At 31.2% G+C, this 19,034-nt stretch overlaps 1 protein-coding gene across 2 annotated transcripts; it reads right to left on the bottom strand.

Moving 5' to 3' along the window:
• Positions 1-4,161: 4,161 nt before the first annotated feature.
• LOC150034512 (uncharacterized) lies at positions 4,162-18,450 on the bottom strand. Of its 2 annotated transcripts, none has more exons than XM_090316305.1 (3): positions 18,298-18,450; positions 17,789-18,199; positions 4,162-4,716 (listed from the first exon to the last, which is right to left on the bottom strand). In XM_090316305.1, exons 1-3 carry the CDS (start codon positions 18,436-18,438, stop codon positions 4,624-4,626), a joined length of 645 nt encoding a protein of 214 aa, XP_090172431.1. In that variant the 5' UTR covers positions 18,439-18,450; the 3' UTR covers positions 4,162-4,623. The 2 variants fall into 2 exon arrangements, with proteins under 2 accessions (XP_090172431.1, XP_090172432.1); XM_090316306.1 differs by lacking the exon at positions 4,162-4,716 and adding an exon at positions 13,370-13,578.
• Positions 18,451-19,034: the final 584 nt, after the last annotated feature.

Here is a 19,034-nt window from a genome sequence, read left to right as displayed (position 1 = left end):
GGTTGGTAATGCCTTTATAAATAAGTCTGCCAGATTATCCTTTGGACAAATTTGTTATACAGTGATGTCGTCATTTTCTTCAAGATCATGAGTGTAGAAAAACTTTTGTGAAATATGCTTTGTTCTATCTTCTTTAATATATCATCCTTTGATTTGGGTTGTGCAAGCTGTGTTGTCTTCGTATAATGTTGTTGGAAGATTTATATTAGAAGAAAAGCCACATGTTTCACGAATGTGCTGAGTCATTGACCTTAGCCGTACACATTCTCGACTAGCTTTGTGAATTGCAAGAATTTTAGCATGATTTGCGGAAGTGACCGTTATAGTCTACTTCGTTGATCGCCATGATATAATAGTTCCTCCACATGTGAACTGATAACCTGTTTAAGATCTAACTTTATGTGGATCAGAAAAATATCCAGAACCGGCATAACAAACTAGATCAAAATTTGATTTATTTGAATAAAACAAACCCGTATTGATTGTTCTTCGAAGATAATGAAGTATACGCTTAATTCCGTTCCAATGTCTTTTTTAGGAGAAGAACTATATCTAGCTAATAAATTTATTGAAAATGCAATATCTGGTCTTGTATTATTAGCAAGATATATAAGTGCACCAATAACACTAAGATATAGATCCTGGATGACCCAATCAGTCATGCCAAATTATAAATATGTCTGGATTCATGAACTTCAGGCTCATTATTGCATATGTTTCAATTACTCATACGAGTATAATATAATCTATAAGATAAAGTAGGCAACTCTTTTAATATACGTTTTTCATTTGAGTCAACGGATATGATATATAGATATTCCACATTGTTCTTACTATTAGTCTTAATATAATAATCATTGCGATGTATATCTTTTAAACTTAGAAGATTTCTCTTTGATTGACTAGAGAACAATGCATTATCAATTGTAAATTTTGTTCCTCTAGGCAAAATAATATTTGTTTTTTCAAAACCTTTAATTTGCACAATGTGAAAATTCTCAAATTTCTCCACTTTCTCTAATTTGTATGGAATTTGCACAATGTGTGTGTAATTTTTAAGATCTACCAAATGCCACTATTTATAGGTAAAGTGATAAGTAGGATGCAGACTTACATGACACCAAACATGAATTATTACAAGGCATATGGACAACATAAAGGGTGACACATAACTTTTGAGACACTAAGTAGTGAATATCTATATAATAAAAATAATATTAATAAGAAGGAATTAAATATTTTGAAAATTTATTGATGAGAGAAATGTAATTAATGATATTTCAAAAAATAAAATGATATATTTTTTATTCACAAATATTTGGAAGGTTAAAAATGTTGCAAATATCCAATTATAGAATTTTAGTAAATTAATATTTGTGAAATATTAGTTATATAGTAGACTAATTTCTAATTTTTTTAATGGATGTTATTGTTCTCCCTTCTTTGCTAAAGGACCGTTGGGCATTAACATTTCGGCATGGGGATTTGAAGACTTTAGGATTTCAATATTTACTAATAATTTCGATTAGGACTTTAGGCATTTGATTTTAGTTCTATTAATTGATTCATTTAAATTGCTGTTTAGATTTTTTTTTATTTATTTTTTCGGAGTGGTGTGGGGGATCGTGAAGTTGATTATACATAGTTGATGATAGTTGAATGAACCTCTGACCTCGAGGTTGATAATATAAACACTATGCCAGGTGAAATACGTTCATTTAATTGTATACACATCTTGTATTTTAGATAATAAAAATATTTTTATTGGCATACTACTAAGAATGATATGTGTTAGAAATGTAAAATATTCTACCATAATGATAAATTTTAGGACACATCAATTTATAGCGTAATTAAATTTTGAAGGTTGTATCAATTAAACTTTGAACTAATAATTGTGTATCAATTTAAGTTACCATGAACTTTCATATAAATGTATCAATTTACAACCTCTTCCAAATTTCATTCGATCGACATCGTATGAAAATATATTATAATTTGAGTCAATAAAATTTCTAAATTTTCATAATTAGTAAATCAACTTATATCTTTCAGTAAATTACCTTTGAAAAACATTCATATATTCATTCTCAAACATATGTAGACTTCTTTGAATGTCAGATTGACAAAATTGATGATTAGAGTAAATAATGCATGAATGATTTTCAAAAGAAATTATGACCACGGGGGCATTTCACGCACAAACTTTAGTTGCGTGTAATTATTATTTGAGAAGTTAGATTATTTGTGGAGTTAGATTATCTGTGTTTGGGATGCAATGTTGAGTTGAGTTGGAATGTTTGGTCTATGGATACTGAGTTGAGTTGAGTTGAGTTGAATCAGAAAGTCTCTATTTGGGGCGCAGACTTAGTTGAGTTGAATTGAGGTATTTGATGCAGTTTTTCTAAACAAAATAGATTTTGTCTTAATTTTTTTTGCTATTTATTTTTAATTTCCAACTACACATATATTTTCCTAATACTTGTAACACTAAAAAGTGCTTAATTTTTCTTTTAAGAAAATGCTTAATTTTTTTCCCATTCTTAAAGGGAAGTTTTTCAAAAATAGAAAAACAAGAGAAACTATTAACACAAAATAATAAAATTTATTCTTGAGGCTGGTAGAGATGGATAGAAATCTATCAGTGATGGAAACTGATAGAAGTCTATTATTGATACTATGTGATAGACATTGATAGAAGTTTATCGGTGTCTATAAGTATTTTTTTTGCTAATTCTATAAATAGTTTGACATTTTTCTATTTTTGAAAATTTTCCTTCATAAAATATAATAAATTTCTACAAATTAAACATATACTAAACACAAATTTTGAATTCAATTTTTGAAAACTCAATTACAGACAATATATTTTTTTCATTCATAAACACCATATTTCAAACAAATGAAAACTTTTCATAACTATTTAGCCCTCAATCATGAACACCGAAGAAACTTAAATATTGAACTAACTCTTTGTTTTTTTCTTTCCAAAAAATGTAACATGTTTTTACCACACAATTTAGACACTCAATTGCGTAACAATATAATCTACATCCCCAAAGATATGTCATATTCCAAAATAAACATTTTTTCTAATCTCTAATCCTCAATTTTTAATTATCAATTACTTTTAGCTCAACAATAAATGTTAATTTTTTTTTTAAAAAACAAGCCTTATCTTTTTTTTTTTCTTTTTTTCCCATTTGTGAAATAGACTTTCAATTTTTATGGTTAATGATTTTTTTCTTTTTTTTGGTGCAAACGTTTGATCCTTTGCATTTTTTACAAACTTCTTTTTTGTTCAAACATTTTTATGGTTAAGTCTAATTTTCTACTTACAAATGAAATAACAATGTCTAGAAAAATGTCTATGTACATATAAAAAAAAAAAAAGCAACGAATAACATTAATACATCACAAATTGTTCCCCAAGAATTAAACAAAATTTGAACTATAAAAAGTAGGCTCCAAACATAAAATCAATGAATCTCAAAATAATTATTGAAGGAATTGTGCAATTAGTTTGATCCTACAAGTAAGATAACAAACTATAGTTAGATTAGAATGAAACTAAATGCAAATAAAATTAAAATCAAACATGCTATATCACACCTTCAAAAGTTCGGAATAAATTAGATCCAAACACTAAGACTAAATGAAGGCAGACCATTAGATGTGATCTAAAAGAAAAGAAATATGAAAAGAAAGAAAATATAATTTCAAGTACCGTCTTTCTTTTAGTAACTACCCTTAATGTAAAAAATGAAAGTTAAAAGTGAAATACAAGAAAGTTACAAAAAGACAACACAGTCTTTCTTTTAGTAACGACCATTTTTTACATAGATGTATTAATTAATATGTTGTATGGTCTTTTATTCAAGTTAAAATTCGACGGGGCGCCTCGACGTGGTGGGATCAACCGGGGTATTACGGCAAACCACCCATCAAGAATTGGCCTAAATTGCTCAAGCTGATGAAGAAAAGGTTCCTTCCTTTGAACTATTAGCAGATCTTATATAACCAATATCAATAATACAAACAAGAAGACCGCACCATCTGTGATTATATGAAGGAATTTCAACGACTAGGGGCTCAAAACAACCTACCAAAAACGAAATAGCAGCTGATATTGGTGGAAAAGATGGATATAAGATAAGATGAACATGTATTCATAATGTAAAGTCTAAATTTGTCAATAAAGAAAGTACAATGCAAATATACAAAGGAAAAGAAAAAGAGTATAGAATCAAGTCGTGGCCTACAATTCCTTGCTCCCTACTGCTCCTTTGGCGACTGCTTCATTTAGAACGTTAAACAGTGGTATTCTCCTTCCTCTCTCATAGGAATCCTAAGTTCTCACTAGGGAATTTCTATGAAAATACAGGAAGGTTTATAGCAGAGTTTCCTCTCGGAATTTTTTCGTCTCCCACTGCTATTTTTACATGAAAATTACATGGATATTTATAGGTGCTTGAGGATGCTTTTTTTCTTTACTTTATCTTATTTTTCTCATATATCCTGTCGCGCCATCTGCAACATGTCAGAAGTTCATTGAATCTTCACAAAGTTCTCTTGCCAGCTACCAACACAGTCTGTGATTTGACTCCCACCGCCCATGTCATGTCAAGCCTTATCGCTTATAGCAATGCGATCATCCGCTTTTCTGATAGTTCTTGCTTGATCACATTGGTGGGTACTTGGCTTATGCGACCGCGCCTTCATTTGCATAAAGATAGCATTATTAGTCTGAAATTTAAATATGTTAGATATTGAGAATGTGTGATCGTATACTTCATATTTTTGTATAATTTTTTTAGAAAAGAATGTCAAAACTTCATCCCTTTCTTATTTTTCACATGGAAAAGATACAATCACTTATACTGCCTACAAGTTATCAATAAACACTACAAGTCTATCATTTTGTGCACCAACTTCATCTTGTCAGTCCAATTTCAACCTTTACCTTGATAACCAAAAAGGAAATTAGAATACAAAACTTAAATTAGTTATTATATTGTGAGATTAAATTTTTTAAAATAACACCAACAAATACAGTAGCTTACAATTGTTTATTTATAAATGTTATAGATGATTATAGAAAAATTTTCACGGGTAGAAAAAATGTCTGTTTTTAAATATAGAAAAATGAACCAAAATATTTACATAATATAGTAAAATTTTAGAACTATCAATGATAGATGATGATAGACAATGATAGACTTCTATCAGTCTATCAGTGACATTGATAAACACTGATAGACTTATTGATAGACACTGATAGAAGTCTATCAGTGTCTATCATCGATAATTCTAAAATTTTGCTATATCTTGTAAATATTTTTAACTGTTTTATCATTTGAAATAATTTCACTAGAAAAAATGTCAAATTATTTATAGAAATAGCAAAAAAAAAAAAAAAAAAACACTAATAAACTTCTATTAGCATCTATCATTTAGACACTAATAAACTTCTATCAGGTTCTATCAAAGAAGACCAAAATTTTACTATTTAATATAAATAGTTTCCCTTATTTTTCTATTTTTGAAAATCCTCTTAAATAATATAAGAAAATATATTATAAAAATACAATAAACAAATATTTTGTCTTGGTCCGGGGTTAGGGACAAAGATTTCCATACTTGATCAAATCGAGAATTTTTCGTCTTGATTGGGTCGGGACCTACGGAACCCAATCCATGGAGAATTTTGCCCACATCATGCTTGCTTTGTAAATTAGGGGCTCAACTTTACATGCTTTGTTTTGTAAATTTAAAATTTCTATGCTATATATTTTGAACTATTGCAAATTCGTTTGAATTACGAATTATGTGGTTTTATTGAATAATTACTGGAATTTGTTACTAATAATTTGAAAAGAAATAAGCTAGACCTTCTAAGACAAAGATAGATCAAAATTTGAAATATCGAAGTCTCAATTTTAAGAAAAAATCGATAGAAATATTGATGTTGATAGCGATTTCAAAAAACTTTATGAAAATAGATGAAAAATTGTTATAATTAGTTAATTAAACTATGATTATGACTTAATTAGACTATACTTAACCATTTTTAATCATCATTTCTATATAGTAAGACAACGTTTAAATGTATATTGTCAATGTCTACGTAAATGTCAATACTAGAGAAGAAATTTAAAAAAGAAATGAAAAATAATTACAAAATAATATAAAGTTTTGGAATATTTTGAAGTGAAATGACGTGAAAATGAAAATTTGAGATGCTAACTACTATAAAATTCACTATACATTGAACTTTTATTTAGACATAGGACTATGTTTTTTAAAAAACAATGGTCTAATGTTGTAGAGATCGAACTAACCTTGGTCTAAAATGAATACACCTTTTTAGAGACCACAAAAATTAAAAACTATGGTCTAGAGATATGTTATAGACGACGAAGTTTTAAAAATAATGGTGTAAAAATTAACTTTGCACCATAGTGAATAAAAACCATGGTGTAAAAATTAACTTTGTACCACACTCAATAAAAACCATGGTGTAATAATTAACTTTGAATCATTGTCAATACAAATCATGATGTAAAAATTAACTTTGTACCACGATAAAAAAACAAAAAAACTCATGGTGTAAAATGAAACTTTGCACCATAGTCAAGGAAAACAATGTTGTAAAAATTAACTTTGCACCACAATCAATACAAACTATGGTGTACTGATTAAATTTGCACCACAATCCAGAAAAACCATGGTGTAAAAATTAACTTTGCACCATGATAAAGAAAAACTATGGTGCAAAAATTAACTTTGTGCCACGGTTAATAAAAACTATGGTGTAATAATTAATTTTGCACCATAGTTAATAAAAATCCTAGTGTAAAAATTATTAATACACCATAGTTAATAAAAATCATGGTGTAAAAACTAATTGTACACTACAATCAATGAAAATCACGATGTAAAAATTAATTTTACACTACGGTCAATAAAAATCTTGATGTAGAAACTAACTATACACTACAGTCAATAAAATTTGTGGTGTAAAAATTAATTTTACGCCACGTCTATAAAAATAATAGTATAAAAGCACATTATGAACTACAAGTGTATAAAACTATTGTCTAAAAATCAAATGTACACCCGTATCAATAAAAATTGTGGTCTAAAAGCTAATTATAGAATATATTATTAGCAACCATAGAAAGCCTAATATTAACTTTATACCACGATAAATGTGAATTGTAATCCACAGTCATATTGGTTTTACTTTAAACTATAATTTGTTAATACCATAGTTAAATATATATTTTAATACTACACTTATAAAAAACGTTGCAGTTGAAATAAAATGTTCTCTAAATGATAATTTTATGAGACTAAATTAAATTCATTGGTTAAAATAATGGTCTCTTATTTTTAAACACTTTGAACTTTTTTTCACTTAAAAAACCCACCAATTGTAAAAAGAAAAATAAAACCACGGAGTTGGAGTTACCCATTGTTTAATCCATTTTTCCCAAATAAAAAAAAAAAAGAAAAAAAAAGAAAAGGAAAAGGTGTTTTTATTTGTTGCTTAAAACCACCACCAGTGGAACCACAATTTTTGGCCACTACCCTACCAAATTAGAAATCCATCTACTAATTTTTGTTTTAGAATGTCATCTAGTAAATCTCTTTAGCCTTTTGCAGTTTAATGTCGATCAACATCATTTGTGATAGCTGTATTAACAATCTCTCAATTCTCTAAGTTCTCTATCAAACAACATAATAAAGTTAGTCATTCAACAACAGTCCATTTGCTCAGGTTTTTCTCACTATTTCTTTATTTAGATTCTTGCTCCACATTATAATTGTTTAAACCGATTTTTAGTTTTTAGTTGCTGGGTTTAATTATTCAACATTTTTTTTTGTTGTTGTTGAAATATATTAGTAGTAATTGGTATACATTTTTAGTTCTTTTTATAAGCATCTTTTCTAATAGGCACAAATTGAAAAGTACTCTATCTTAAAAATGTTTTTGAATTTGGTTGCTTTGTTGTCTCATTACAAGAGGACCTCATTTTTTTCTCTAAAGACAGTAAAATTTCTTTTTTATCCTAATACAATAAATTTGTTATGATGCTAATTTTTCTTTTAGTTAGAATTAGAATATTGTAGCTTTTCTTTATTTGAAGGACTTTTTGAATTTTTTTTATCATAATATAATAACTTGTTATGATGTTTATTTGTGTTCTGGTTGGAATTAGAATGTAACACCCCGCACATTTTTAGTAATAATGTAATTTCTGTAACTTTATTATTTGAAATTTCAGTAATTGTTATTAATTGGAGGACATTTTTGAAATTTTAGACTTCAAGTGTAAGTGCGGGAATTTAATTGTTGGCGTGAAATTATTCAAATTGGAAATTAACGGCAGGAATTAAATTTCTTTTGAAACGGAAAGGAATTTAATAGTATAAAATGGAAAGGAATTAAATGTAATTATATTTATTTCCTTTTTTTGGTTTATTGTTATTATTATTAATATTTTTTTTTGTTATAAAAAGTCAAACTCCACCCCCCTTTTCTTCCTCACGTTCGTGAGCCTGTCTGACGCTGCCCAAAGCTGCCGTGTCAGTTTCTTCTTCATGACCTCCGTCCATTGCTCAAGCATCGTTCCCTTTTTCCGTCACTGAATCTATCGATTTGGGTAAGTTTTCTGCCGTTTGGGTTTGTTTTCGGTTGATTCTTGAATACTCATTTACTTTTGGCATCAATTGGTTGATACCCATTGTGTTTCAACTTTGGATTCAAGTTTGTGAAGGTATTGAGGTGTTGTTCAGTGAAGTTGGAGTTTGTTTTAGCGAGTTTTGTTTTATGCTTTGATTACCCTCTTGTGGATTAATTTTGGTTGTTGAGAAATTTTGGTAAAGTCATTTTGGAAGTGATTTTTTTGACGAAGCTACATATGGATAATTTATTTGAGACATTGGTAGTGAAGTATGTATTTGATTCAAGCTTTAATCATGTAAGCCTAATTTCAAATTATGATTAGGGGTTGATTCAAGAATTTCGTTCAAGATGAAGAAGAGTTTGGTTTGCTAATTATGTGGGCTTAAAATTGGAGGTTTGGAAGGTGAATTTGAATTGGACCACACCTTAGGTAAGGTTATCTGGAAATATTTTGTAATATTTGGGTGTTTGAAATTTGGCCTTAACTATTAATTTTAAAGCTTGGTTTATGTTTAGGCTTGATTAAGGATTCAAGAATTTCACATCAATTGCTTTTTGGTTCGACCTTATATCAAGGTAAGTAATCTTACTACTGGAACTGCCCATGAGCCAGACATTAGATGTATGCTAGCATGATAAATGTATGTTATGACAGAATGTTAGCATGATAGACTGATAGTATAATATGATCAAAGTATGTTCTGGTACGAGATCTGAATTATTTATTTATGCACAGACACTTGAATGCTAGTATGAGATGGTATGTGCTTCCATATGGTTGTATCTGATGATGTTGAGGTACACATGTAAGTTGTAGAACCATGATGTTGAGGTATATATGTATGTCGTAGAGCCATGATGTTGAGGTTTATATGTATGTCATAGATTTGTACAGTGATGATTATGATGTTGAGACTGTGCAAATGTCCTTACTGATTAGTTAGATGCCCATTAGATTTTGTGTTTCCTCTGGGATTCACCAGTTTGTGTTTCCTTCGGGATTCACTAGTCTGTGTTTCCCTCGGGATTCATCAGTTTGTGTTTCCCTCGGGATTCACCAGTTTGTGTCTCCTTCGGGATTCACCAGAGGTAGTGAGCATACTTAACTACAGTAGGATAGGACTCAGTCTCCTTCTTGTTTCATGTGCATATGTGTCCCATAAGAACTAGAGCAGTTTATATGTTTCACCAGAGGTGGGTATCTAGACGACATAGATGCCCAGCCTGACCCCAGTAGTGGGGTTACTTACTGAGTATTTTATACTCATTTTTTCTCATGTTGTTATTTCAGATAAGGGTAGAGATACACTGGCGATGGACAAGCGGAATTCGTGATCGAGCCACTGGGACTAGTTTTTACGCTTCCGCATCATGAAATTTAGAGTTATTTTCATGTTTCTCTTAACTTTTAGTTTGATATTTACAACTTATTTTTAAGAATGTTTTTTCAGACTTATTTACTATCCTTTATGATTTCTGGGTAACCCTACTATTGTTTTAATATTTGAATTTAATGAAAGTCTTTTGAACTTACCGTATTTCATTAGCATTTATTTCGTCATAACAGAGTATCGTTTTGAGTTCCATGCATGCAAGTATTTAGTAACGACCTAACTTAAGTCCTAGGAGGTCGGGTCGTTACATAGAATATTGTTACTTTCTTTATTTCAAGAACTAAAAGAATTAATTATCTGGTTTGCAACATATAATAACAATTCATCGTATCACTTTTAAGACTTCCATTTTTAATCTTAAAATCTCTAGTGGTATGGTGTATGTTGATAGTTCTTGTAAGTTTTTAATTCAAATTGAAAGTTTATTTAGAAAATTTTAATTTGAAGACATTTCAAAAGGTTAAACTAAAATTTATTGTAAGCACTTTATTCTTGAATTCCATAATCGTGTTTGAGAGAATGAGACTAATTTAAAGTTCTATATTCTAACATTTATCTTTTGTTTTTTTTTTTTCAATTTATTAGGTTGAAAAAAGAAGAGTACGTGCTCAAGTTGAGATTGCTAAAGTATGAAATGAGTGGGAACAATTTCTTTAAGAAATACTTTTATGTAGAAAAAGATGTATAATAGTTTTAGTTGGCTCAATAGGTTTAGTGCTTTTTTAAGTTATTTTATTCTTATATTTCATTTATGTATATAATTTGATTGGATTTTAGTTATTAAAGTAGAACTTGTTTGAAGATTTCATGTAATTGATATAATTTGGATGAACTATCAGTATATAACACAACTGATGTCAACTATAGTTTGTAGTGATAGACTACGAGTATTTTTTATGGTTTATTAGTGTAGACTATAGTTAGTCTTATCAATAATCACCATGGTTAATGTAAGTATTAGTATACTATAGACTACAATTAACGTCAGCCATGGTCTACGACCATATAGACCATGAGCGTGACATTAGATATAATGTATAATATAGACCATGGCTAGCGTTAACCATGATTTATACTATAGGCTATACTGATATATACACCATGGTCACAAACCCATAGTCCAATCTAAAAAAACATGATTACATATCTATATCAAATTTTGTAGTAGTAAAAGAAACAAATTGTCTAAGTGAGCTTCGCTCTTAGCTCAACGGTAATTGGTATGACCATCCTCACTAGAGGTTAGAGGTTTAATCCCCCACCTTTGTAATTATTGTGAAATGATGTGGAAGTTTAATGGGAAAAGTTTGAATGAGGTTAAAAATATTATAGGTTCTTTTTTGTGGTTTTTTTTCAAATTCAATTTCTTTGGAGGCTGCCATCGAAATCTCAAAATTTTGATTGGGATTTCAAGATTTCGATGGAAATTTCCACTATGGTTAGGATATGTCTAATTCAAGTGTGTTCCTTATGTGATTTCTTAAACAATTTTTGAAATCTACCAATGCAATTTTCTACCTTGGTACTTTTGAAATCTTAAGAACTAAATAGTGTAACCTTTGATGTCATAATTATACAATAAAACCCTAATATTGTATAAAACAATAAATAGCAAGATGTTTTAATTAGATAATTCTCACAACAACATTAGTTAGAATAACATATCTTGATCCATGATAATCGTCTTCTAGGAAATTATGTTTTTCTCTCGTGGCTTTCCTTTATATAGACACCTCCCATGAGCGGGTTGAAGATTTTTGAAAACCGTGCAGAAGTGTGATCGGATCCTAAAATCATTTATTTTATAGAAACAAAGAAATCAAGGGGATAAGAACTTCATGCATTAAAAAAAATTACAGCATGTTTTGAGAAAATTAAAAGGAAATTAGGATTTAGAAAATACTAACCCTTGAAGTCACAAATTCTTCTCAAATTCCTCTGTGGTCATGAACCTCCTTGGATCACGAACTCCCAATGGATAGCACTGGAAAAATTCAATTGCTTGGACACGACCACCAAATTTCCTAGGTATTCTCTTTTGGGTGAGAATCCACAGGAGTTGTGGGCTCTATGATATATTTTGTAGAGAGGGGGAAGATTTTTAGAGAGGAAAGTTGCAGAGGGATATTAATTGAGGAAGAAATTTTCTCTTTTTTTCTTCTCTACGTTAGCCTTAAGGTGGAAAGAGAGAAAAAAAAAATCCCTAGTTCCTCAATTTGAGAGAATAAAGAAGGAGGGGGTTACTTAAAAACTCCCACCTTTTAATTAATTTAAAATTTTAAATTAAAAAATAATTTTTAAATTTAAATCAATTTAATAAATCAACATATACATATATAATATAGTTATTATATATATATATATATATTAAACTATATGTTATATCTAATATTAGTTTATATTATATCATATATCATATAACTTATAATTTAATATTCTCTCAATTAACATATAGTATGTAATTTGAATCAATTCATTATAAATTTAACCAATATTATTTATATGGATCATATTCATATAATTAATATTTGAATTATATTCAAATAATTATTTCCTCTCAAATAAAACTTTATATTATAATATATCAAATATAATTAATTCCTTCAATTAATTTGAACAATTTAAATTAATCTAAAATTAATTCGATTCTCAATAATCCTAGTTGAGCTACTAAGGGGACCTTATGGACCTATAGATTGAAGCTCCAATGATATTTGGTTAATTAATTAAACTCTTTAATTATATTAAGCAACTTCCATTAATTGCCGGTCACTCCACTAAGGATTGATAGCTGAACTCTTCGCACTACATATATATTTATATGTCTATTGGATATAACCAATCAATGGTGATTGACCCTTCACAAATTACTCGTAAGTACAACTAGGACAAAGTTACCGTTTTGCCCCTATAGTTACATCTGACTTATTATGTATTACTGATCCCTCTAATGAACAATAAATCATAGTCCAACTATGACCAAATCCCTCTCGGGCTAGGAGAGAGTGTGACGCCACATTGTTCAAGCTCCAAAATCAGTCCTTAAGGGAGTAATTTCTCTACTTACTTTAACTATAGAGAACATACATGTTTAAGTTACAAAAGACAACCTTGGATCTTAGTTTATTGGTTTTGTAGGTTAAGCTACTAAACGTCAAATAAAATGCCTATATTATATTAAATAAATAAATTATTTATACATTACAATTGAAAACTACAGAACCCACGAGATTTAGGGAATCAATCGAAACAAGCTTGCACTTGTTCTAAAACTAATGGGGTGTACATAATAAAAGTCAAAGTATTAAAAAAGTACACAAAAACAAGAAACTAGGGCACACAATACGCGCCCAGTATAAGTCTCCCACTTGCCTAGACTAAATGTGGCATGTCCTATATACCCATACTCTATAAGTGATTCTCAAAAACCTTAGCCGTGAGTGTTGGGGTTGATGCCCTAAACTCTCGTTGGGTTCTGTAGTTTGTAAACACCTGTATTGAACAAACACTTGTGATGTAATAATATATAATAGTTTCTTCACTATTGTCTATGAAACATGAGATGTTTTAATTGCTTTACCACAAACCAATAAACTAAGATCCATGGTTGTCATTGTAACTTAAGCATGTATGTGGAGACATAAAGGTGGATTATGCCTTAAGTGATAACCAAAATGGTCTATAGTATATGGATGTAGGAGGGAAACCTTACCTTGGTGATACTACGGATGCAGCCCGCTTTGTAGATAGTTACAAGTGTTGTGACATGCTACAGATGGTTTAATCCTGATCATTCATATGGAGACATGCGAGCGGGGGTGTCCTATACAAAGGAGTTTGTATAAGACCGGACCACAAAGTGTTTAGTCTTGTTATATAACGCCGTTCATGACAAAGACTTCACTTCACTAGGATGACCATAAGTAACATGACCTTAATCCTGAGTAAGTTGGGAACTCCTGCCTTTAAGGGCAGTCCTTTGATTTGCATGGGTGCGAGTAGCCAGATCGCTGACTCAAACCTACCACTTTGAGGATTCGTCTGATTGGGGAGCTGGGAACTCAGCTACACAAGATGCAATTCACTCCTTCCCTGAAGTAGGGGTAAGTAGATAGATTGCTCCCTTAAGGGCTGATTCCGGGGCTTGAACGATGTGATGCCACACACCTTCTCATGGCTCGAAAGGTGTCCACTCATATTTGGACTATGATGTATTGTTCATTAGAGGAATTAGTGGTACTTAAGAAGTTAGATGTAACTACAGAGGCAAAATGGTAAATTGGCCTAGCTGTACTTACGAGCATCTGTGAAGGGTTATCGTACTGTTGACTGGTTATATCCGATGGACACATAAATATATCTGTAATGTGAAAAGTTCAGCTGTCGGTTTTTAGTGGAGTGTCTGACAGTTAACGGATAGTGGATCTCGTGGCTAAAGTGTTTAGTAAGCTATTCACGTACCATTGGAGCTTTAAGCTACAGGTCCATAAGGTCCCCTTGGTAACTCAATGGATTCAAGTTGAGAATCAGTTTTTGGGTCAATTTGAAGTGTTCAAATTGACAAGATGGAGTTTGATTATATATGATATGATTAAACTGGTTCAATTATATATGATATAGTTGACATAATGTATGAGATACATTAGTTGGAGGAAAAAGATATAAATATGATTTATATCAAATAAAGGAGAAAAGGACTATGGTTTATATATTGCATATGATGTGATATTAAAACTATAGGTTATAAATATAATATGATAAGTTAGTTATTATATTTATTTATAATTAAAACAATTATGAGATAATTGTTGGTGGTTTCTCCTTAACCGTGCGTGAAAGTGGGAGGTTTCATTCAATTTTTCATAACTGAAGAATAGAATGAAAAAAGTTTTCATTTTTGTAAAGAATCATTGCATCGCTTCATTCATGTACACTGCCTATCATTTAGCTCACGAGAGCCTACACAACAGCTTTAAGTTTTCAAAACGACCGTTTACACGCGCCATTGTCTAAACGATTGCATAGCTTTTACTAAACGATCACATAGCTTTTACTAAACGACCGCGTGGTGAGCGAGTTTCATTAAACGATCGTGTAAACGATCACACCTGATTTACTAAACGATCGTGTACCTTTACTAAATGATCAAGCACCACAGTCTATACGATAGACACAAACCTCTCCCACTTGCTTGGTCATTGAATACGATGGTTGTTTCCTCATTCCCTCTACCAAATCCAACAAAGCCCACACTTCCTGGATTCTCACTCCGAGAATACCAAGGTCATTAAGTGGTGGTGTTTGAGAGGCTGATTTTTCGTGGAGAGGATTGTTCGTGTTCTAAGCGACAATGAGAGATTTGGGTAGACGATTGGCTTGGCGTTCTAAGCGACAACAAGAGGTGTTGATCCAAGAATCCACGAGAGCAAGAGAGATAGAAGAAGAGTTCTTCAAAAGGTATGTCACTCGTTCTTTTGTATTTAATTTATCAAAGCATGCCGTAATTTGTTCTAAATTGTATAACTAGTTTATATATTTGTGAATGTTTGTAATTCTGTCACAATGAATTTGAAACGATCTTGCTTCTGCTCATAGGTTCTCTTTGATAAGGGTTCTTTCAATTGGTATTAGAGCCAGGTTCTGATATTTCAAATCCATTGTTATATAGAATAGCATTTACATTCTCGGTGGATAAAACATGTCTACATTCTATTTAAATGTTAAATACATTTGTGGATGTGGATTAATGGAGTTTCTGGGATGGTTGCCTCTGGTTGTTGGATTCTTTTACATTCAAAGTTAATTGTAAGGGCCCCTGTGTTTTTGCTTATATTAACTTGCTATCGAGTCTATAATTCAAAGTGTTTGAGTTAGTGTAAGTCGTTCGTGATGAAGCTTTAAGGCAAGGAGTTGCGTTTTACTTCGAGGAAGAAAATGACCAAGCATTGGTCAGATCGTGTAAACGATGGGGTAATCGATCGTTGAGTATGGGATACTCGGCAGCAAGAGGACACACGCACACTAAACGATCGTGTAGCTCAGCAAGCTTCATCACTTAGTCACTGACTACATGATCGTGTAGTAAAAGTTACTTAAGTGCCTGCTCTATGATCGTCTAGGCGATCGTGCTACACAGTAACGTAGTCATCTAAACGATCGTTTAGACTTGCGTGTTTTAATTTAGTGCGCTAAACAATCGAGTGCCTTATGCTTCATCGCATTTAAATGGTACTCGATCGTAGCTAAGCGATCGTGGATACTCGACCAATTTACTAAACGATCAGGGAGGCTTCACCCTGGTGGTTCAAGACTCGGTTCGCCTATGAACCGGTTTGCTCGATGGATGTGTGTAATAGATATTTAATTTATTTTTTTTAAGGCTAATCATCCCGGTCCATTAGTTTTTGGTGAATGTACATAAGATGTATGTTTTATTATATGTCATATGATATGCCATATAGTTGAAATCCCACCTTAGGTTATGCATTGGTCATGCATCATCTCTATATTGTAAGTGTTATGATATAGTAGTTTGTATGACTTAAATTACAAAAAAGCATGCTCATGCATCATATAATATAAGAGTTATATTTATGCATGCATTAAGCATAGACATGCATCATCTTTATATTATAAGTGTTATAGTATAAGAGTGTATGGAAACATGTTTGCTTAGTTCATTACAAAGTATATAAAAGTTATATATAGTAATGAATGGACATTGCATGAAACATGACAGATAGGTTAAATTTATAAGAGTTATAAATACCTAATTATGCGTGACAATGTGAATGGGTTTTAGTTGTTTCTTTTATAAGTGTTATATGGGAAATTAAAACTAAAATCAATAAGAAAGACATGCATGTGAACTTAGGCTTGAATCATGGTTTTAAAAGAGTTTTAAAACTTGGTGGAGATAGACCTAAGATCACAGTTCTAATGAGATTAGCAATCTAAGGTTTAATCTTTTAATCAGTTTAATAGGATTAAATTGACCAATAAAAGATTAAATATGTAGCAAATCTATCTATAAGGGACCCTTTGTCTAAGGCGGGTTTTGTCTAGGTTGGGGTACTTAAGCTAACGGAAACGGAACACCTTTACCTGGGAACCTACCTGGAAAGGTGAATTAGATAGATTTGATGCATACATGCAAATTTGAGGATAGTTCACTAAAGAGTTTAATGGGACTTGACTTGAACTTGTTTAATTTCAAAGACAAGAGTTGTGCCCTTATTCTAAATCTTTTTTTTATTCATATTAAAAATAAAAATCTAACCTAAAAATAAAAAAAAAGGGAAAGAAGAATAAAAATAAAAATCTAAATCTAATATAATAAAATTAAAAAAAAGAAAAAAGAAAATTTTAAAACCTGGCTACCTCCAGGAAGCTTAAATTTTTAACTTCAGTTGCTTGATGTGACCTATCCCCTATCAAGGTATAAAGAAATTCTCGTATTTCTATGGTCCTTTCTTGGATGAGTCGATATGGCCAGGTAAAGCCATAAGGGTTCCCATCTTTTGAAAATAACCAGACAGGTCGAATTTTGTATTTTTAATTTTTTAAAAAGAAATAAAATAAAAGACTCTGGGACGGACTCAACTGAAAACAAAAACTCTGACTCAACTGACTCGTGAGGTGAAGGCGAGCAAAATCTAAAAATAAGATCAGGACGAGGCTTGGAAGCCTTTGTCTCTTTTACCTGGGATTTTTCCAAAGTAAGCCCATAGTCATACTTAATCTCACAAACTTGTTCTTGGTGTGGCAAAAGACAAGCATCGTCATCAGAATCGGTCCACAGATATTCCATCACAAGATCGGCCTCAGTGCCACAGACGTTGGATGGCTGTAAATGATTTACTGCACACTTAGAAAAATCATTAGTATATTCACACTTTAAATAATTCAACGCCTTACCCTGATCATAATTTTGGGGGACAAGCTGCTCTGCGGAATTAATGATGCTCGTATCTAGGCTGCTCACCTTGGCATCCTCAGAAGATGATTCCCAAGACTCCTCTAATTTCCTAACTGATTCAGCGATCCGAGCGATTTGGTTGCTCAAACTTCGAATCTTAGCTTTAACCTCACGTTCGAAATAGAGGTCATCTTGCTGGAAAATGATGGGTTCTTGATAATAGTAGGGACATTCTTACACAATCTCACCAGAGCGATTAGAAAGTTCCCTAACTATATCCTCTAAAGAAATACCTGTGTGGGTAGACTGATATGACATTGACAACGACATTTGGCTAGGCCACTCCCAAGGAGGATAATATTCGCACTCAGGACCATGCGAATTCTAAATCTTTGGTGTTTCCCGTTGTTCCACGTATCTCGCTTGAAGTGCATAAATGTTTAAATTTTCTGCCATTGAAAAAAAAAAACAAGTAAACATGAAAAGGGAAAATATTCTTTTGGTTTTTAAAGTTTAATAGTCAATTCTAACTAAATGATATTAATTGGCTTGCTTCCTCGGCAACGGCGCCATTTTTGTTTGGACTAGAGAATCGATGTCGTTAATTTGACTCCACCCCGAAACAAAAGAAAATTTATAAAATATCCTAACTACTCCTATTACTACTAAAACGTAGCAACAGTGGTAAGTGCGGGATTGAACCATAGAGAAGCGAAGAATTAATTTCTTTTAGGTTAGAATTGACCATGAAAAAACAGTAAAAATAGGGTTTTGATTTGTGGTTTTGACATTGAAAATATGCAAGCAAAAGTAAAGTGCAATGGATATATGAAACGGTAATGGATTCGTTTAGTCATCGGATCAAGTAGCCATTCAATGTAAATTAAATCATTGTTTTCAGATAACATATCATATATTTGAATTATTCATGCATAGCTACTCAACCGATGCGAATTAACTAATCTCTATAAGCCAAAAAATCAATTAATCCAAAACGATCAAGCATCCTAATTCGTAGTTGAGGCTGGAA

This window comes from Benincasa hispida, chromosome 8, assembly GCF_027475165.1.
Source record: "Benincasa hispida cultivar pf3 chromosome 8, pf3_genome.v1.1, whole genome shotgun sequence".
In the NCBI taxonomy this organism is placed as follows: Eukaryota; Viridiplantae; Streptophyta; class Magnoliopsida; order Cucurbitales; family Cucurbitaceae; genus Benincasa; species Benincasa hispida.
This window is presented reverse-complemented; position numbering and strand designations above follow the sequence as displayed.